Genomic DNA, 22684 nt, shown 5'->3' on the forward strand with positions numbered 1-22684 from the left:
CTCACCTTCCAGTGTTGGCGAACTCACTCTTAGCTGAAGCTATGCATCTCTCTTCGGGGCTAATATAAAGCAGAGACATCTCATGGCAGAATATTGTGGGTGTGTAGAACAGTTTCCATGATTGGGGTGGTGAGAGCAGTTCAGTCAGTAACTAGGAAGTGGCAAGCATGTTCAGCTCTATGGACCAAGGAGAAACTGAGATAGTGTATGGGAAGTGGAAAAGAAAAGGTCTGTTTACCAACTTGAGGTATTTGGGACCCAGTGGGTTTCTTTGTTTCCTCCGTATTTGTAGAACAGACAGAGCTCTGAAACTGATTAGAAAGTTATTGTCAAATATGCCAACTTCAGATTTCAGAGATTTGCCTGTCACAGCACCAAGGCCAATTTCCCAGTTCCCTGTACAGCCTGCAGGGAGACAGCATCTCATCACAGGGGACCCAGGGACCCCTCCCATGCACACACTATGCCTCCTCCCTTCCTGCTGATACAAGAATGCAACTGGAGAGAAAAGAAAAGAAAGCACATTTTAGGGAGACATAATCTCAAAGAATGTTTTCTTTTGTTCTCTCTAAAGACTCAATGAGAATTAGCTACAAATTTCGAGTTATTTATAGAAAATGGCATTCTTAGCTATTCTCATTACATGCCAGCTTCTTTACCAATTCCGTGCTACCAGGATCCAGGGAAAACCCTTTGGGAATATCGGGCATGGTGGCTGCCCCAGTTTGCTCTCTTTTGCTATGACCAAGAACATAACCAAAATCAACTTGAGGAGGTAAAGATTTTTTTTTTTTTTCATCTTTCAACTCTTGGGTCACTCTCCATCATTGAGGGAAGACATGGCAGCGACTAAAGCAGGAACTGAAGCAATGATAATGGTGGAATGCTGCTTCCTGGCTTGCTCCCCCTGGCTTCCTCAGCTTGCTTTTCTTGAACCATCTAAGACCACCTTCCCAGGAATGGCACAGTTCCCAGTATGGCAGGCCCTCCCACATCAATCATTAATCAAGACTTGCCTACAGGCAATTGAATGAAGACATTTTCTTAATTGAGATTCCTCCTCCTGGATAATTATAGTTTATGTCAATTTGGAAAAAAAAAAAAAAGGCAACCAGGACAGTAGCAAAGCCAAGGGAAAGGGTATAATTTCCAGGTCCCATACTCCCAAGAAGGGAAATGAACCCTGGCTCTGAAATGTGGGCCACAGTTTTTCCAGGCCTTTGTAGTATGAGGGTACAGTGTTGCAAGACCAGATTCTGCTAATAGGCACCACAGGGGACTGCTGGTGCTTACGTACAACTGGTGGCAAAGCTGGTCACACAGACCCATTGTAACCGACATGTTTTAGAGCCACTGCCTGTCTATAAGAAGCTCACTAAGGATTCTTATCTCTAAAATCACTCGAAGTCAGCTAAGAAAACCATCACTACCTTTCTTCAGATGGTGAAGCAAAAAGATCTGTTTTCTCTATTTCCTTCCTAGGAGAGTAGCTCAGGGGTAAGTTTGTAGAAAACCTTGGGGAAACTTAGTGTCTCCCTTCCTGTGCAGCAGAAGCACCAGAGGTCCAGTGCATGCACGCACTCTTTGTCCAATTGTCCCTGCAAATGCCTTCACAGACACACTCACAAGAGCCTCTCCTCAGTAACTGCCTAGGTGTTTCTTAATCCAACCAAGTTGACCATCAAAACTCTCACACTGCTCCAGGCGCATTATAGCCGCACATTTTAAAAATAAAACCAAGCAGCACAAAAGGCAGGAGGATGAGGAAGGGGACATAAGTTTGAATTCTACCTCCAGTGGTGCTGCCTGCTTCTCGAGGAAGGGAAGATAAACTTGAATTGATGGTAAGAACTGATGAGGCTTCAGGCTGGGAGACTAGGTAGGAGTCACTTTCAGAGGTGTAATGTATTTTGTCATGCCCAATTGTCCCCAAAGTGTAAGCCTGCATTGTTACAAGTACCCTCCTGAAGGGTTGGTTATTGGTGGTATTTTTTTTTTTGCTCCCTCCAAATGGTGCCAGTTAGGACAATAAATTATAGCCATCTACAATTTAGTGTCCTTGTCTCTATAATCATAAACAGTTTAAATCTATTCACTAATGTCTACATTGGGGGTCAAAGGAGAGGGGGTAAGAGAGAATAGGGAGAAGTGTGTGTGTGTGTGTGTGTGGTGTTAAAGGAGATGGAAGGGTTGAAGATACTGTTCAGAACTCTGGCTTGGGATCTGATGAGTAATTAGCAGAGAGAAATTTGCCAGCTGAAGGTCACCTGAGAGTTTCTGATAACAGTTGCTCTAGAAACAACTTTGGATTTCTTTCCAGGGAATAAATGTAGCTCTCCAATTTAAAAGGAAAAAAAAAATGAATGAGAGAGAGAGAGAGAATCCATTACAGAAAGAGTATAAAAGGAAATGAGCAACATAATCATGGCAGGGGTTTGGGGGTAGTAAAGAGAAATTTTGGTTCATCCTCTGACTTACGAGCGTGAGGTGAGGAGAGGATGTGGGGCACAGAATCTGCTTCCCTCCTCCATTCAAGGTGAAATAATCCTGCCATTCTAGGTAAGAATCTTCCTGACACCTTGGAGCTTATTGAAATGTACTGAAGACATGCGGTACTTGTCAAGATTTTATTGCCAACTTAGGCACTGACATTGCATGAGAAATAAAGAATTGTCAAAAAAGAAATGACATGGCAGACTGAGAGGAGTACAGAATTTCAGATTGCTTGGGCTCCAGTTAGCATCATAAAGAGCCAGGATGAACTTTAGCGAATCATTTTTTATTTTTTATTTTTTTACTGTATACCCGATAATTTACATATTGTTAACTGTCTTCAGACTCCAATAAAGATATACAAAAATTTTCTAACATTCAGTAAAAACTATTAAATACTATTTATTTACTCATTAATTCTCTTACGTATTATGTGGTAATAGAGTTCAATGGTAGGGCCTAGAACATGTTAGAGAAGTACTCTACCACTGAACTGCAGGGTGTAAATGTTTTTATTTCCTCAGATGGTGGGATGAGATAAGAGGCCTTCCCAAGCCATTTAAGCTCTTTCTGAACTTTCACTGGTTCAACTCAGGTGTTCTGGCCCAAATTCCTCTGCAAACTGACTGATTGAAACTGGCTTCTATTAGCTTCTGACTGAATTGTTCTGCCTGGCCTCAAACTAATTCTGGCCATATCTTCTAATCTTCTGTCTCCTGTCTTCATCTATGTCTAACTTGTTCTCTCTGCAACCTGTCTCTGTAAAACTTTTCAGGGTGGGAGGAGGGAAACTCTCTCCCTGCAATGCTGCTCTTAAGTACCCTTTCTTTCCTGTCCTATTCTGAAATCGGGGATATCCTATCTCTGATTCATTCCATCAGATCTTTCTCTGAGTTATCTCTTTGTCTGCCCTCAATTAAATGTAATTTTCAGTCATGGCTGATTTCGTCTATAAACTAACCTTACCTACCTACATTATTTGGGATTAAAGGTATGTACTAAGGGTGTCTTTGCATTCTAGCAGGATCACATAGACCTAGAAGATCTTTGGATGAGATCCCTTGCCAGAATCCAGCCATGTCACCGGATTAAAATTCCTCCACCACATGTCAAGGCCCTCTTTTTATTTTTCATTTTGACATAGGAGAACCCTAATTATCTAGATCGGCCTTTAAGTGATTGCATAGACCAAGCATACTTTGACTTCTGATCTTCTTGCATTAGCCTCAATAGCAGCTGGAATCACATGCCTGTAATTCCAGAAAGACCCAGTCCTGGCTTGGGTGTATATGTAGAGTCCACACATCTACCTGCTCCTGTGAATACGTTTATGTACACATAAATGTCTCACGTGGGGGCCAGTGTCACTGTATGGTGTCTTTCTCGATTGTTCACCGCCTTGTTTCTTGAAACAGCATCCACCACTGAACCCATTAATTTTGCTAGACTGGCTGGCCTGCAATCCCTAGACATCCCCCTGTCTCTACTTCCTGAGCTTCGAGATTACAGGTTTATGCTATTATACCTAGTTTTTAAACATGGGTGCTGTGGATCTGAACTAAAGTCTTCATGCTTGCACAGTAAGAATTTTACTGACTAAACCACATTTTCCTCCAGCCCTAACTGTTTTTATTACATAAACAACAGATTTTCTCTGATGGTTTTGGTTGTCTCCATGATGCCACTGCACTTATGGGATTAAAAACAAGTCCTTCAATTACAGTGAAAATACTACAAGACCCTTGTAAAAATACAGTAAACTCCTTCCACTGCTTTTGACTTTATCACCATTTCTAATAATTAGTTTCTCTGTCATTTATACCTTAGAAGTCTACTATATGATTCCAAATAGTGAAATCCTGGTGGGCTGACACATGGGTTAGAAGATGAGTGACTAGCCTGGAAGAACAGGTGTCTTAGATCATTTTGAACATGCTGTATCCCCATCCAAAGCTTTCTTTGCTTGCTAGTGATGGATGAAAATGTGTAACTGTCCCTGTTCCTCTTTGCTCAGGGCTCAGTCCAGCGTTTGAATTCAGTGTTGCTTTTAAGTGAGTTTCAGAACTGTTTTACTGGGTGCATCAAATTGATGGCATGTCCCTATTCCTTCTGAGAGATTTGCCATTAATTAACTCTACAACGAGTCTAGGGAACTGCTGAAGAAAGGTGATTCCTAAGGAACACAACAGAGCAGGACTCTGCCAGTGCCAGGGGAGTAAATTGCTACCATTTGGGAGTTACATTCATTCTTTCAGGCTACCTCGACATGCGTTGTAATAAAAGGAGCAATTTATCAAATAGTATCTTAATGGCCTAGAGGGGTTAATGCACCGTTAGTGGAAGATTATACTCTTTTCCCCAGTAAAAATCAAGATGATTTCTTTGCAAAGTCATTTATGTTGGAATATAATGCCAAAACGAAATACAGAAAAAGGTGGAAAAAATGAAAAAAAAAAACATACACCGATTGTCATTTTTAAGATTTGCGTTTTTCTTTTTTCAGAAAAGATTTCCTCTCCAAACCAAGCCCTGCTTTCTTTCTACCTCACACCCCCTCACTCTACAAGCACACCTCAGTACAAATTGCCATCATTTTAATCAAAGTGCATTTGAAGCCCAAGTGAGCTCACAATGGAAAGTGATTAGAGTGGTCCAGGGGAGTCTTTAATTAAAGATGCCATTGACAAGATAACAATGGTTTTGAATGCTGTTAATAGAGCGAAGGAGAAAGTACACCTTAACTCAATAAGGGGAAAGTCACTGGTTCATGGTTTTGATTGCACATTGTGAGTAGGCACCACATACCATAATTATTTGTATTTGTATGGCCATCTCTTTTATTGCCCATTCTGGAAGAACTAACCTTTCCTATTAACATATTTAATATATATCATACTTTCCATTTTACATACTTATAGTCTAATAAAAATGCGAGGCAAAGATAAGGCTATCCCCATTCTGCTAAGACTGTTCATACAGCCCTTGGAAGACATGGACCATCCACCTTCCTAGCTCACTGAATAGCGTCTTTAAGCTAAACCAACATACCCTCCTGGAGCTCCATAAGGTTATATGCAGACACAGAGTCCCTCCCTGGTTAATGGAGTGGAGCCTCCAGTAGCTGCAGTATTGAAACCCTGAAAATGAGCAACACCTTCATTAGTTATGCCATACCTGGGAACAATGCAGTACAAGGAACAGAGGATTGCAACATAAAAAAGTAGTTCAAGAATAACAGAATGGCTCCCTAAAGATGCCCCATGCTGCTTCCAGGACCTGAGCATGTTCCCCCACCCCTTTTGCCAAGGGATTCTGCAGGTATGAGTAATGTTAAAGGCTTTGAGAAGCAGAGATACTGCAAACTCTCCAGGCGAGCACAATGAGGGATCTTAGGAAGAGAGGCTTGACAGAGTCAGGGAGATCTGAGAATGTCATGCTGCTGCTGGCTAGCAGACAGAAGGAGGGGCCTTGCCTCAAGATAAACCAGCACCCTGCAGCTGGAAGAGGCTAAGAAATCCTTTCAGCTTCGTGGGATCTCTGCTATTCAGACCTGTAAGGAAAGCTTGTTTTGAGCCATTGGTGCTACAGCAATAATAAGACAGAAACTCAAGCCTCTTTGTGATCACTGTACAACGCTTAACATTCTATCTTCCTGAAGCTTCTGCTGGTGTTAACAACTCTCATACTGGAATTTGCTTACAAGTCTAGCTTTCAGGAAGAGGTATTTAATTCAGATGTTCAGCACTTGCCTGACCTGCGAGAGGCCCTGGCTTCTAATCACTAGAGCCTCCTAAAGTAAAATTCCCTGTTTGAAATATATGTCCTGCAGAACAATCCCACCACCCCCACTACCCCATGCTCACCCACAGCACACACGCATACATACTGATCCAGTTGCACACACACATACACTCATACACACACACTCACACATACTCACACACACACATTCACCCACATTCTTTCTCAGACACACACACACACACACACACACACACACACACACACACACACACGTCAACCTGTGACCTGTGACACTGGCTTTGTCTCATCCCTCTACCCAGAAACATCTGTATCCAAGCATTGAAAACCTTGGGCCTGATTTCTCTCTAGGTCTTCCCTGACTAAAACGAAATAAGATTTGTATTTCCCCCCTAGAGAAAGCTGTTTCCCATTCAAAATGTAAATGAATAAACAACTTACTAGATATTAAAAACTGTCACAGCAGCATGATGCATAGATCCTCTCCTCTCCCCCTCACTCTTTCACAGCGAGGAGGCATCATTTCACTTCTAAGAAGCCCAACACTGCATGAAAGATGAGCCTTAAACTGTGTCTAGGAACTGGTGATTTGCACATGATTTGTGCTTCCTTTAGTATATTAATTGGTAAACACCCTACGAATGTGTGTGTAAACTAAAGCCGTTTAACATATGCAAACAGTTTAATCTCTCTCAGTATGGCATTGCTCCATTTCAAGGAGCTCAGATAGTCATTCCAGCGTGCAGCTCTTTCTCCTCCTACCACATTCCCCTTTGTGCCATCTCCTTCCCGTGATTCTTTTTTAGATAATATCATGTGGATGACCCAAATCTTTAAACCCTTGAACGGTAGAGATGCATGTTGGTCCCTTGTGAATTGTACATAGAGGCCATTTTAATCCAGTGTTCTCAATCTGTGCTTCCCACACAATGGCTTAATGAGCTGTGGCATTATTTCTCAATCACTGCTAATCAACCTCCAACCCGACATCCTTGCTTATGAATAGATGCTGCTTACAGACTGAAGATGTAAAGAGAAATGGGCTGCAAGTGAATGTTCTGTTACAAGAGCAGCATCAGAAGCCTTAATGCTGAGTGCTGAACTTGACCAGCATCCGAATTCCATTTTGGAAACCTGCCCTATATTTGTAAGAAGGCTGAGCCTTTTAAAATTTTTTAAAATACTTTATTATATTAATTTTTTTCATACAATACATCCCAACCACAGACTTTCCTCCTTCCTCTCCTAACAACCATCCTCACTTCTGCTTCCCCCATATCCACTGGGCCTTCTTTTCCCTTTAGAAAAGAGCAGGCCTCCCAGTGATATCATCCAAACTCAGCATGACAAGATGCAATAAGACTAGGCATAAACCCTTATTTCAAAGATGGATGAGGCAACTCAGCAGGAGAAAAAAGTTCCCATGAGCAGGCAAAAGAATCAGAGACACACTTACTCCCATTGTTTGAGTCCAACAACAACAACAAAAACCCAAGCTAAATATATCAAGAACTCAAGAAAGTAGACATCAACAAACCAAAAAAATCCAATTAAAAACTGAATACAGACCTAGACAGAGAATTCTCTTTAGAGGAATCTGAAATGGCCAAGCCCCTTGTATATATGCAGGATTCCTTGACTGTTTTCTTAAGAACAACACAATTCTCAAATGTTAGTGCCAGAGACATCTTGTAAGTAAAAGAAGCAGGGGTTCATACCTATTCCACAATCACTGAACAGACCTTTATTGGAGGTATCTAGGAATAGAGAATAAACTATGCTGCCCAAGAAATTCGGAGTCACATTCCTATTTTAGAACACCTTGAAAATAAAAAATGTGCAATCTGCTGTAATGGGCGATTTTGCCCACTTTCTTCTCTCTTCAGCTTCTTATCACGTATTTCTTTCCAGGTGTTTGATTTTTGCAACCTGCATTGGAGTTGTGAAAAAAAGTTTTCAGCACATGTGTTTGTGATTTGTGATAAACTAGTGAGAAAAGGCAGCTTTGAAGAGCCCAGGTCACCCCCAGATTCTAAAATATTACACTCCTGAGGGTGCTATGTAATCTATGGTCAGGGCAAGACAACAAGAGTAAAAACAAAACAAAACAAAACCTCCACCACCAACAAACCTAAACCCTGCAGGAGAGTTACCCCACTATAATTTTAGTACCCCAGGTCAGAATATAGGTTTTAATGGAAAGGAAAAAAAATTATAAAAGTGGTAAGAATAGTATATCTCCTCCATTGAAAACCCTAAGAAGCTACCCTTGCTTTCAGGGCTGTAGTTTTAGCACTACAGCTGATATCTATCTACATTTTATGTCTGTTCCATTAAAATATGATTTAATTATGTATCAACCAAGGGCCTAACATGGTCCAATGATCATCGCTCTCCTGTCTGGATTCTGAAATGACATGGTGTGTAAAGGTGAGCAATCCTCCATTAATCTGTGATCTAAGCCATAAGGAGGAAGGCAGGAATGATGATTACCAAGCACAGCAGGGCAGGCAACAACAATGAAAACCTCCTCTCGGAGCCTGAAACTGACAGTTTGGGCTCGAGGAAAACTATCTTCTACACGTTTAGTATCAGATCAGCAACTGTTGAGTTAGCAAACACAGTATCTAAGCAGCTACCCCAGCCCTGCCAAGGTCAGTAATGATGGCAGCGGTGCACAGAGAGGGGAAGGGAAATACTTTTTACTCCACTAGGCAGACAGCACTGCCTGCAGCTCCTCGATCTCCCTTCAGCTCATGTTTCATGTGACAGAATGCTGAAAGAATTCTCCCATCCATTCATTTAATTTCAACACCTTTAAAGTCTGAATACATTTTCCAGCTTAATGAAAAATTTGAGACTGGTAGCTGGTAGCAGAGTTTCTACCCCCTGTGATGAGGTTTGAAAGGGCTAGTGGGTTTTTGGCTGTGCTGCCTTCTCTCCTGGTGTATTTATAAAAGGGAGTAAAATGCCTACATGTACATATGAACAAAAGGTCTATAACCTTTGTGAACAAGATGATCCTTTACCTACTATGTGGGCATTGGAAGATAACTGGAAGTTATCTTGTGTGACAACCTACTTCTCAAAGTCAGACAATTAGCACTGATAAAACATTATCACCTACCGAACAAAGCTTATATTTATTTTACCTGTTATCAGAAAAAAAGGCTCTTGCTTGAAAATAGAAACCCAAGACAGTTCATCATATTTTATTGCCATATATCTTTAGTCTATTTGAATCCGAAGTCATCATGTCTTTGAATTTTATGACAGTGGCAATTAAGCCTTCAGAGTGCCTATGTTGTGCACTTCCTAGCAAACTGGGTTCCTCTCATGTTTCCCCATGATGAGATCTAAGTGGTGGGCTCTCTCATGGCACTGCAACTCAGGTTACACCACTCATTGGTTGGCTCAGTCAAAGGTTTTGTATGGGAGTTGGTATCTCTCTTCCTCTGCTGGAAGTCCTGCCTGGCTTCAGGAGGTGACCACTTCTGGCTCCATATCCATTGCTTCCAGGAGTTTCAGCTAGGATCACCACCGTAAACTCCCAGGAGCCTCCCCAATCTCAGAGATGCCCATTTACTGTATATTTTTATTTGCCTTCCTGTGTTATATTTTGTAGTATTGTTTAATTAGGATCTCAAAATATTTCAGATTTGAATGGGATCCCCTTCAAGATCTGGATTGTATATTCTTTTCAACAAATATTGTGAGTGTTTACCATCAGTATGTTTAGGCACTAATAATACAATAATGAAGAAAACATTGTTTTAAATCTTTAGCCTTGTGGAGAGTATATCTTAGCTTAGAGGTAGCATAAGAATAAATGAGCAAATAGGATAGTCCATTAGAAAGGATTGAGCAAAAGAAAAGCAAAGGTCAGCTCTTAGGTGTAGGGAATGTTCCAATTACCAGAGTATAGGCAAGGAGTGCCTCATTAGTGGATGTCATTTGCACAAAGACCTGAACAGAACAGGGAGTCCAATGGCTGTCTGGAGGACGTTTCTTTCAGGCAATGCCTAGCACTGCAGAGCAGCAAAAATAGTCCCAATTCCTTGAGGCCTGAGAAAACTGGCATGTGGTTGAGTTAAGAGCAGACTGGAAGTCAAGGACAAAGCAGGAAGACCAGCCTTGTGGCCAGAGTTCCTTAAATATCAATAGTGTATATTTCATTACTGTAATGAGATTTTTATTAAAGTATGATGTATTTATTGGCACATAGACAAGTTACTGAATAAATATGCTACTCAGGTAACAAAGTTCCTCTAGAGATAAGAACCAGGTCTCAGATTCTCAGATTACTTTTATATACAGAAGATCTAAGTTATAGACATATATGCATGTGCCTGTGCCTGTCAGTGTATGTATATATATATATATGTGTGTGTGTGTGTTATATAAAACTATATATAACTATATATAAAACTATATATATATATAGTTCATATATATATATAAAAGAGGAAAGATTTATGAACAAAGGTCCCAGGCAACAAAGCTTTTCAATCTGGAAAGCATACTAGGGTGTGTGATGTGGTGAACTAGTTCATACTATGGTTTTGAAATCACTGCCATTAATAGCTGCAGTTATTATTAGCTTGCAGCAATTTTAGAAAAAAAAATGTGTTGCCTTTTCTTCTAGCAGGAGCATGAATCCTGCCTTGTCATATATTATATAAAGTGAGAAAATGCAAATGCCATCCAAGCTTTTCTTTTAAGGCTTCATCTTTGTCCACACTCAATTAAAGGCTTCTCTTCCCAGTCCTGTCCTTAAACGTCCTGAATCATTATCTGTGACCCAACATGGATGTTCTCCATCTCTGTCTTTCCTTGGGATGTCACAACAGCCAGCAATTTGGCCAGAAATCGTTTGATGGTGACAGAGAAGAAAGATGTGGTCTGGTCACAGACCACAGGAGCTGTGAGTGAGAGAGTTAGGGTGGTCCATCTGCCATCTCTTTCACTGACATCTCTGTGAACTTATACAGCAATTGCATTGCCTTCTCGGGTGTGTGTTAATTAATATTTGTAAATCTCCCTCATTGATAGAAAGTGACAGAAAAGGACAAATTATTATTAATGATGGAAAGAAAAATGGAGAAGTTTTGTTCCAACAATGGAGAGACCAATATCCACAGACACCCTTTTTGGAGAAGGAGGACAGCATATAAACTTTGATTTATAGACATTACACTTCTAGTGGGGCCCAATGTCCACTTAAGGCATCGCCCTGCGCTCTAATGCTCAGCATACAATGGCCGTGGGGGTTGTTCCTGGTTCCATTGTGACTGAGGCGGTCTTGCTATTCACAGTGAAGTTTGCAGGTTCCTCTGATTGGCTGGTTTAAGTTCATTTTTCATTAAATAATTCCCCAAATTCCCATATGTTCGAACAATCTGTTCAACGAGGGGGATGATCCTCTGTAGGCAATCAAATAGTTCTTTTAGAAGATATTGTCATCGGTCACTCATAGGCATCCTGCCTTTCTTGTCCATAATGAATATAGGTGGCAAATATAAGAAAAGGGCTTAACCACTTCTAATAGCCACTGGCAGTCATTCACGCACAGGCCACTGATGAGTGCTGAGAGAACACACTTGAGTTTCACTTGTTTTTCAAGCCTTAAGTATATTTTCCTAGGCTTTCCAATGTGGGCTTCCTATTATATTGTTTTTCCTGACTGTTATTATATAAACTTTTTGTTTGTTGGGATAGTGGAATAAAGCTGAGGGCTGGAGCATGGCTTGGGGGCCCCATGTTCCATTCAAAATATGGGAGGGTGAAGGGAGCTATATAATGAAACAGAGGGACTCAGTGAGGTATGACGTCTTTACTGAAATTTCACTTGGGTTTGTCTGTTTTACAATAGCATTTTCATTGTAAATAATTTACAAGACAGGAAATTCTGAACTCCAGATTTGAGTGAAATGACTTCAAATTTAGATTTGAAATAGAGTTGAAAATTATGTATCACATACGTGATTATATACATTTATAGCTTTCCACTGAGCTATCAATGTAAAATATTATGAAACTGATATATATGTATATTGCAGAAATAAATGTTTTTTTTAAACCGGAATAACCATGTCTAATTTGTATATACTCAAGGTAGTGTTTTTGTTGTATGCTTCATCATTTCCTAGCACTAAAATATTATTGAATATATTGTTTAGGGAAAGAGATCTGGTGATGAGGCAACCAGGGAAGTCAGTTCTATACAATTCTTGGGATTTATTACTGGTAGAACTATGTTAACAAGAATGAAAATTTGATAGCTGGTGTTGGCTCCACAATTGTATTTTAGGGTTTTATTATTCCTCCCTTTATGTCCAAAAGACTGGCTCTCACTTTTTGTTGATGAAGCCAATTGAAATCTAACCATACCTCAGTCTGGGTGGCTGGGTAGCTTGGTACAAAGCCCATTTCTCCGGGTCATTCATCCTACAGAGGGATTGCACTGCCTTTGTACTAAGTAACACGTTACTTAGCAACTTTGTAATTAGGTTTTCATTCCAAGTCCTCACCTTTTACATGCTTCTTTGTCTTATCCTTTCTCGGCTGTGAAGCCTGCAGTCAGATGGCTCTGAGGTTCTCCTGAGTCCTGAAGTCACCTGTGGTCCCCCAGATATGCTTGTCACAACTCCCTTTGCACTGACAATCCCTCACTGTGCAGACGTCAGTTCAGAGCACTGGACCGTCCACTTGAAAAAGAGGACACAGCAAGGGAAGTGGGAGGTGAGCTGCTGCATGGCTTTTTGTTTTAATGGGATTTGGGTTCTGGGGACGGTTAGGATTTAACCTGAACCATTCTTCTTACAGTGGATTTTTTGTGAAGCCGTTGAACACTTGCTAGTTGTCAAGCAGTTGGGGCATTCATTTTATACAATCCTCTAGGTATTTGCTACGCTTTTCAAGTAATGATGGAAACAGAGGCAAAAATATAATCCAGAGTTGTTTGGTCTGAGAACCCAGTAGTGATTACCCAGAGATGTATACTCTACGCACCTGCTTGTTGAGTTTCCAGACTTCCTCCTGGTCCATGCTGTTTTGTAAACTGACATTACTCTGTGCCGATGAGGTTGTAGCACAAGGAAAACAGGCTACATTTAGAAGTATTCAGGAAGGCACTCTGTTCTGAATCTATGTTTGCAGCATTAGCAAATACATGGAGGATTGCCACCACTGATTTCCTGTGTAAATAAGTCCATGCAAAGAGATATATCTCAATCTGAGAGAGGCAAGGAAAAGGAATGAGAATACATAATAGGAAGTGATCAACCAAAGAGACAGTTACAGCTAAGAAAGATTGCAACTGAATTACTATTTTAAGTGAAAGTACTGATTTGCCTGTCTGATAGGGAATTCTTTATGTCCATCTGAAGTCAGTTTGTATGAAAGAAGGTGAATTATCTTGTTGGAACACAGTGACCTGCACATTCTGGTCTTGGGATCTTAACTCCTAGGAGGTGCTTCAGGCAAAAGAAGTAAAAGAAAATAATGTTTCTTTTTGAGAAAATACAGAGTTGCTGAAATGGATCGCATTTGCCAGGCACAGATAGCTATATCTTGAGCCCAGTCCATTTTCTTTGTTCTAGATCATATTCTGCTATGCATTGGATCCTGGTGTTGGGAGAATGTTTGGGCTACAAAGTTCATAGAGGGGTCACATAGCACTCTCCTTCCCCTTGATGTTTTGTTTTGCCTTGATTTTGTACCACTTTATTTCTCAGCTTTTCCTCACAATCTTCTCCATCCAGATGGTGTTGTATTTACACTCCACCAATCCAGTCACACATGCCTAAGTTCTTATCAGAGAGGGTGAAGTAGTCTAGTACATCTTATCCAAATCATTCATTTGATGGTCCCTTGCGAATGATTGCAGTGAAATGAAAGAGGATAAAGTGTTAGAGCGAAAATAAACATCAACTTAAGGGTATTTAAGAAGGTTTTCAGAATTAGATCTTCACAAAAAAGTGATAATAATGCAAGTGTGCCTATTGAGGTTAATGGTCAACTTTTTAAAAACCGGTATTGAACGATTAACTAGAAATGGAAATTTCAAAGCAATGTTCGTTATCATTCCTATTAAAATGGACATCACACTGTACATAACCATTTCATGCATTCTTGCCTTCAGCAGTTATTTTAATAGAAAACCATCTAACATTGATATTTAGGACAATAAAACATTCTGGAAATGTTTATTTATTTATGTATATGTAAACTATTGGACTCTATGGTGTTTCCAAATGGAAAGAATTGAGCACATCTTTCTCTAACAGGAAGTGATGTCAGTGGAGGATGAGTCCACATCCTGTTACTGCCTTTTGGATCCCTTTGCCTGTCATGTGCTCCTTGACAGCTTTGGAACATATGCCCTCACAGGAGAGCCAATTACAGACTGTGCCGTAAAGCAGCTCAAAGTGGCTGTGTTTGGCTGCATGTCCTGTAACTCCTTGGATTACAACCTGAGAGTTTACTGTGTGGACAATACTCCTTGTGCATTTCAGGTCAGTCTTTTCATTATAATTGTTCTTTTGGTACTGGGAAAATTATGATTATCTTTATTAGTTATTTTTCTGTTGCTGTCATAAATTTCCATGGCCAAAAGCAACCTAAAGTAAAAAAAAAAAAAAAAAAAAAAAAAAGGTTTATTTTATTTTGGCTTATGGTTCCAGAGGGATAAAGTCCAACATGGCAGGGACCACATGCTATGATAACAGAAGCACGAAGCTGGCTGATTATATTTTCATCAACACACAGAAAGCAGAGAGGGAATGACAAATGGGGCAAGGCTATAAGCCCTCAAAGTCTGCCCTCAGTGATATATCTGTTTTGGCAAACTTCATCTTGCTTCCATAACCTCCCTAAACAGTGTCATAAACTGGGGAACAGTATTCAAATATGTGAGCCTATGCGGGAACAGTTCTCATTTAAACCATTACAGCTTTCTAAACACCAGTATTGGTAAAAGGTTCTTTGTTGAAAACTTGGAAATGGTATCTACACTACTCTGAGTAAGAGCTATGTTACTGTGTGTCCTATGTGAAGGAGATGAGACAATTGACAAGAAGGGACACAGATTAAATTCATACACACACAAAAAAGCACTGTCTACTAAATTGGGAAACAATTGAAAAGTACAGTCATAATTCAGAAAAATAAATGATAATGTGATACAAGAGTTGGAGAAGACTTTTTTAGAACATTTTGCAAACCCTCATGAATGGATGACACTTGAGAGCACAAGACAGAGATACGTGGTCAAAAAAGAAAACTGACACAAAACACAGAGCAGAGTTATTTGATGCAAAAAGAGCAGTGAGAAAATTGCTTGAGTCTACTGAAGGATGGAGTTAGGGAACAACAGTGAGCTATCATCTAACACTAGGCAGTCATATTGCCTCTTGGACACAGAGTCTAAGAGCCGGCTACTAGGACAGAGGTAGTTTAATGTTCTTTTCTATTTTTGGTACTTGCAACCGTGTAATATATATCCTAAATTGGATACTCCTGAAGAGTGTGGCTTATTAATAGAAGCAAGGATCATACAGAACAGTCTGTGGAAGTTTTGCTGATATATGAACAGCATAGATCTCCTGACACACCTCATTCTAGACTCCTGCTTTCCCAGCCCTGGGTCAATAAGTCCATTTTTCAGAGAATTTCCTCAATAACTTGGTTTTAATACACTGAGCTGGAAAACTTATTTGTTTGCCAATAGAAGAGATACAAGGACCTGAGTCCTGAACATAAGAAGGAGAGGACACCAACTTACATTCCCAAACCTGCTTCCCTTTTCTATCTTATAAGGAACACAAGTCATTGTAAAGGACACTCTTAATCTTAGCTTCCCAAAGGGGAAGTGAACATACGTGTGTGTGTGTGTGTGTGTGTGTGTGTGTGTGTGTGCGCGCGCGCGTGCGCATGCAGACATCAGAGGACTCTGTGGGAATTGGTTCTTTTCTATCATGTAGGGTCTGGGGATCAAACTCAGGTCCCCAGGCTTGATGGCAGACACCTTTACTCACTAAGCCAACTTGTCTATCCTAAGGTTGACTTTTGTACAGGGTAAGGGATAGGGATAATTTTTCTCTTCTTCATGTGAATATCAGAGTTTGTCAGCAACAGTAATAGAAAGACTATCTTTTCTCTGATGTATAATTTTTAGCATTTTTAATAGTGCTTATGTTCATCAAAATTAGTATAGATTTTTTTTTCATAAAGCATTTCAGCAGATATTGTCCATCTTAGAATTTGTTTAAACTATCACTATAATGAAATGTTTCTCATAGTTAGGACATGCTTGTGACAACTATTGTATTTATTGCATCTCAAAGAAATGATAACAAATATGTGCTCAGCTACTTTGGCTCTTCACCAAGATGGAAGGCTGCTACTAAGGCATCGTTATGTCTTTTGTCTTATTCCTATCTTACTGGGAAGTTCTTTCCCACAAAGTACTCAAGTTCTAGATGACTTTGCAAGAGGATGAGCTTTTAGACTGAATCTACCTGTATGCTAAAACCTGATTGTGGCCAAGCAATGCAAGTGCTTCCATCAAGTTATATTCCATTTGAAGAAGTTGAAGAAATGGACAAAACCTCGCTTTTCTAGCCTGTCTCTTTTCCTCTGACCTGCCTAAAAGGATACCTAGCTTAATTTTAATTTGTCTGCACTATACTGGGTAAAAACAGTAATTTCAAATGAAATTAAAAAAAAAAAAAAAAGCAAAGCTGTCTCCTCAGTGCCTAAGATGTGTTTTGATGTAGGCTTAGACGTTTTAAGATCTTTTCTAATAAAGACATCTAAAACTGACTTTATAACAAACTAGATCAACTCAGTTGTGCTGCTAACAAATAAAAAATGTTAGCTGCATGGAGGTGAGAAAAGGGTGAACTGAGGAAAGCCAAAGGAGCTCAATCCTCTGTGCTTCCTCTGCAATGTCGGGAGCAGCCATTTTATGCCTCTGTCCTGAAACACTGCCTTCTTGGCGGCAGCAAACTCAAGGCCGAGGATTGGAGATAAATTTTCAAAGAAGTTACATTTTAAGACCTGGTCTTGTTACTATGTTTTATGAAACAGTAACACACATGCATGAGCATGTGCATGCATGCACACACACAACACACAGACATACACACAAAAAAAACTTTGACATGAGGAAAGCAAGGAATTAAGATATCTTGTATCTTCATCTCAGAGTATAAAGGAAAGAAAAACACAACACCTCATTTTTTTCTCTTCATGGTGCTCAGAACTTCTATGCAGTACCTCTCAGTACTCATTACTTGCTTGGCATTAATGTGGATTTAGAACCTAATTTCAAAGGATTTCCTCCAGATGTAGTTCTTATGTTTATCAATAATGCAACCCTAGGAAATATTGTTCATGTAAAGCATTTAAAGGAAAACACTACAGCAACACAATGTGTGTGTGTGTGAGTTCAAACAGTTTTGTCTCATAAATATGTAAATTCAGGCTGTCTCTGTTAGTATCCCTGAAGCATACCTGAATATTGCTGGCTGTCTCATTAAATCAACATAAAGAGCTCAGTGAGCCGCAATGTGCAGGTTCCTCCTGGCTGCAGCTTCAAGAGCTGGATGGTTTGCAGGCCTAAGTGTGAAATGAAGAAGTCGAGGGCCCAGTAAAACTGTCGTCCAGAGCATGTCAGGTACATTTGATGTACACAGAACCAGTTAATCAGTAGGAGGGATTTAACAGGAGGCAAAAATAGAGTGACTGTCAGGCCTCATTGTTCCTGTAGATGATTCAAAATTGGTTCGGTAGAGCTGTGTGGGTCACTGATTCACAAACCGATGTATATTTGTCTGTATTGGTGTATGCTTGTAACACAGCATTCTATAGGCTGAGGCAGGAGAATCCTTAGTTCAAAGACAGCCTTGGCTAAATATCAAAAACCATATCTAAAAATTAACAACAACAAAAGCCTGACTATCAAGCTTCTGGGAATAATCCAGTTTATTGCACTCAGGATCACACTTCTCTGACAAGTTCAATATATTCTCTTTTGAAGTTCTGTGTACTTGGTAGGGTAGTTTATTTCTTTGACTCTAAAGACAGCTATAAATTTATAAATATGTAAACATGGTGATTACCTCATGATTAGGCCTTGTCATTTAATAATTACTTTGCTTCAAATTTTATCTAATTGCTTAATATTTTGCTAAAGACTAGGCAATAATGTTAATTGCACATAGCTGGTTTTTGCATAGCAGTATGCTAAAAGACAAAGCATAATTACAGTTATATTTAAATTAAGGAGCCGAAAGGAAGACATTTAAAAAGATAGCTCCCACCACATGGCAATTTTAAGTAACTACACATTCATTTTACAAATTCTCCTCTTTGTACTGTCTCTGTGTTAAGTCGGTATGGTGTCTTGTATATCAGCATATGTTGTGTATGTGTGTGTAGTATGTGTTATTTCTTGTGTGTGCGATGTATATGAATGTGTGTATTATAGCGTGTGTGTAGTGTGGTTTGCCTGCGGGAGGTGTGCATGCGAGTACGGATGAGCATGAACTTGTGCACATGCGCATGCACATCAGAGCAGAATGTCAGGTGTCTTGCTCTCTCCTTCCTCTGACTGCCCTGAGTTAAGATCTCTCACCAACTTTCTGGCCATGGAGCTCTTGGATTCTTTTCACTGTCAGGCCCCAGTGCTGACACACAGAAGGTGTAGCCAGGCCTGGCCTTCTACGTGGGTGCTGGGAATCCAAACTCAGATCCTCAGGCTCCCGAACCGAGTGCTCTTACACACTGAACTATCTCTTTACCATTCCTGTCCCATGCTCTACATTTTAAAGAATGTTTAATTTACATATGTTTATATATACAAAAATGCTTGTATATAAATGTTTATATATATATATAAACATTCTTTAAAATGTAGAATATATATTATAGTAAACATACATTGCTTTATGTCTTCTTAAACTATGTCTTGTATCAATAAAAAGTGATTCATGGTAGAGCAGCGGTAATGGCCTGAATGTCCCATGACTAAGAAAACAGTAAGCCTGGCATCACAAAACGTAAGAATTTCTATGCAAAGAAATATTGGATTGTGATAAAGGTGCACAATTCTAGCCTTTTCTCTGTCATTGGCTGTATAACCTTAGACAAATAACTTTCTTGGGAGGGCCCTCCTGACCTTAGTAAGATACCTGCAAATGCAGCACTTAGTGATATAAATCATCAGTTACGTGAATAGATATATTCTCGTACATGATTACAGCATAATAATCATCTGTCAACTGCTTGGTGGTATATGGTGCCATAGCTAAATAGTCAATGTCCATCCTGAGCATAGCTCCAGTAGTCACTCATTAAATCTCACATGAAGGAACTACTGACTTCATCTATTAAGATGCCAGTGTCCCACATTTGGAATTAATTGGGATTAATTCTCTTTCCCACCCTGTCCATTTCCCACCACTCTGCATGAAAGACACGGGTCACATGTTGTAACCAACTCTTCAGTCTGTAATGACATGAAATGTCTGCCTGGCACAGTCATTGTTATATACACTGCCACATTTCATGTGCTTTAATAGCCATCATGGTTCGTGGTCAGTGTGCAGGACAGTGAGGAAAGAGAATGCCTGCATGATCATAGCAAGCTTGATGCTGGTGTGCAGGTTACACAAAATGCTCTTCCACCAGCAAGAACACAGAGCTGCAGAACATGGCTTGGACCTTGGTCATTTTATCCTGACATACGAGAGGAGCAACCTCTCCAAGGGCTACTTGTCTTAGCTTCCTTTCTATTGCTGTGATGAAAACACATAACCAAAAGGTGTTTGGACAGGAAAGGGCTTTATTTGCCTTTCTCATCTTGGTCGCAATCTATCATGAAGGAAACTCACCAGGCTCAAGCAGGAAAATGGAATCAGAAGCTGAAGCTGAAGCCCTGGAGGAACTCTGCTTAGCATCTTGCTTCCGTGAACTATTTCGTTTTCTTTTTATATACCTCACGGTGACACGTGCAGGCACAGCACTGTCCATGGTGTACTGGACCCTTCCATATCAATCAATCATTAATTAAGAAAATGTCCCACAGACTTCTCTACAGGTTAATGCAATGGAGTAATTTTCTCAATTGAGGGTCCCTCTTCCCAGATGACGCTAGGTTATGTCAAGTTCAAAAAAAAAAAAGTGTTGCCAGCAAACTACTCAAGAATAAAAATTAGAACCATTTTACAATTGCCAGTCATTCTACATCCAGTTGTGTAACCCAAATGTATAAGCCACATGGCCAGCTAACACATGAGATTCATGAACACAGGCCTACCTGTGCAACTTAGTGATAGCCTGTCGCTAAATAAAACATTTTTTAAAGACAAGGATGCAAGTGTATGTTAGAATGTTTGCCAAGTATGTGAAGCTCTTATAACTCAGATTCCTAGAACCTTACAAAGGTTGTGTCCTTATATCTCAAAGCAGAAGACAGACACACCATGAAGATGCTTTTGGCATCTGATGACTGAAAGAGTTGTGCTTCCTCAGCAACTTGCTGAGGAACTGATTGCAGTATCTTGGGGATGAAAAAGCAGACAGGCCAGATCGCTTGCTATTTCTCCTAGATCTGCAAGGAAACTGCAAGTCAAGGGTGGTTCTACAAATAGACCTAGGAAGGGGGCTCACCTCCAGCCACTGAAAGCCTTACCTCTGCAGGAATTTAATACATTGCAGAATACATATTTATCTAAGCATCCCACTTACCCTATCAATGTAATTCTGGTCACAACAAATTCAGAAGCAATTAAGTGTTTGCTCAGTAGAACCTGTGTGGGCTTTGTTTGTCATCCGAGTAATTACAGTGATCTCTCAGTGAAACATACAGGAGTCTTTACCTTGGAAATTCGATTTCTTGTTTCTGAAGTCAAGCTAACTTGATAAAGAACTTGTTTTTCTTGGCCTTTTAGCTTAAAAACTCTTCTGAATGCTATTACATTCTAGCACATTTATTTTGAGACAAAAAAAAAAAAAAAAGAATGTTAGATAATGCCTGCCGTAGTGAAGAATTGCAGGAGAGTAGAAAACACCTTGCCTGCCTGTATTGTGAAGGGCAGTGTAGTACTGTCTGTGCAGCCGGTCCTTGCGCAATATCACAGCCAGTGATAGCATTGGAATCAGACTGGTGCCAAGGAGGAGTTTTTAGCTTAAGCAAATCCCAGTTAGTTTAAAAGAAGCCAGAAAGAATATTATCAAGAAAATAAATAACAAATGTTGGCTCAAGTAATTGGAGGCAGATGGAGCCCTTCTATAGACTTTTGGAGGGAATGTGAGTTAGTGTAGCTGTTATGGAAATGAGTATGGAGGTTCCTCAGAAAAATTAAAAGACATACAGTTTGATCCAGGAGTAGCACTCATGGTGAAATCTAAGCATAGCACAAAGACACCCGCGTGGCCTTGCTCAGTGCAGCACTGTTGACAATAACCAACTTAGCGAATCAAGAAAGTAAATGTGACAAATATACGCAGGAGTATTTTTCAGCCATAATGATGAATGAAACTGCATCTATGAGAAAATGGATGCCACTGAAGATTATCATGTTAGTGAAATGATACAGGCTCACAAAAATCATGAACTCTCACACAATTTCTAGATTTAAAAAAAAAAAAGAGACACAAAGGTAGAAAAGGGCCTATGTAAGGTGATGGGATTGTTATGATTAAAGGATGTACACGTGTAAAATGCCCTGATGATGCCAATTATTTGGTGTAAGGAACGCACACTAATAAAGATACTCTACAAGGCTCATCAAGATGCCTCAGCAGGTGAAGGCACTTGCTTCCAAGCTTGATGAGCTGAGTTCAATCTCAGAAATGTACATAGTAGCATACAAATGATTCCTGCAACTTGTCTTCTCACCTCTGCACAAACACGCGCGCACCACAAAATAACTGTAAATAGGCCAACATAACATGAGCAAAAAAGAACAGTTGTTTCTTGATGATCAAATCCTGATTTTTTTAAGCAGCTTTTAATCCTAAGTCTGGGACTCTGTCTGGCTATGGAAGTGTGTGTTTTGTCACAAGTACACATGGGAGTGTATGTCTATACCATAGAAGAGTGTGTACAAAAATGGCTGTATGCTTCAGTGTGCCTTTTCCTTTTCTTTCCTGCTCCTACAGGAAGTGGTTTCTGATGAACGACACCAAGGCGGCCAGCTCCTGGAAGAACCAAAGCTGCTGCATTTCAAAGGGAACACCTTCAGTCTTCAGATCTCGGTCCTTGACATCCCTCCATTCCTCTGGAGGATCAAACCATTCACTGCATGCCAGGTATCAACCAAACAGGCTTATCGTGGGAACAGCTCTTCTGTGACCAGCAAACCTGGGAGGGGCCTTCTGGTATGGATTGCACCTCTAAACTGTCAATGATAAAACGGTT

General features: G+C 40.1%; 1 protein-coding gene across 4 annotated transcripts in view; it reads left to right on the forward strand.

Annotated features, from left to right (window-relative positions):
- Unc5d (unc-5 netrin receptor D) overlaps nt 1–22684 on the forward strand; it is a 543514-nt gene that overhangs the window by 487959 nt on the left and 32871 nt on the right. For all 4 annotated transcript variants that reach the window (XM_055593498.1, XM_055593499.1, XM_055593500.1 and 1 more), the window contains 3 exons: nt 12828–12996; nt 14544–14771; nt 22426–22575. In XM_055593498.1, the coding sequence (XP_055449473.1) occupies nt 12828–12996; nt 14544–14771; nt 22426–22575 (547 nt within the window). The remainder of the gene's footprint in view (nt 1–12827; nt 12997–14543; nt 14772–22425; nt 22576–22684) is intronic.

The sequence above is a fragment of the Psammomys obesus genome, unplaced genomic scaffold, assembly GCF_907164565.1.
Source record: "Psammomys obesus unplaced genomic scaffold, mPsaObe1.curated_primary_1811, whole genome shotgun sequence".
Lineage (NCBI taxonomy): Eukaryota > Metazoa > Chordata > Mammalia > Rodentia > Muridae > Psammomys > Psammomys obesus.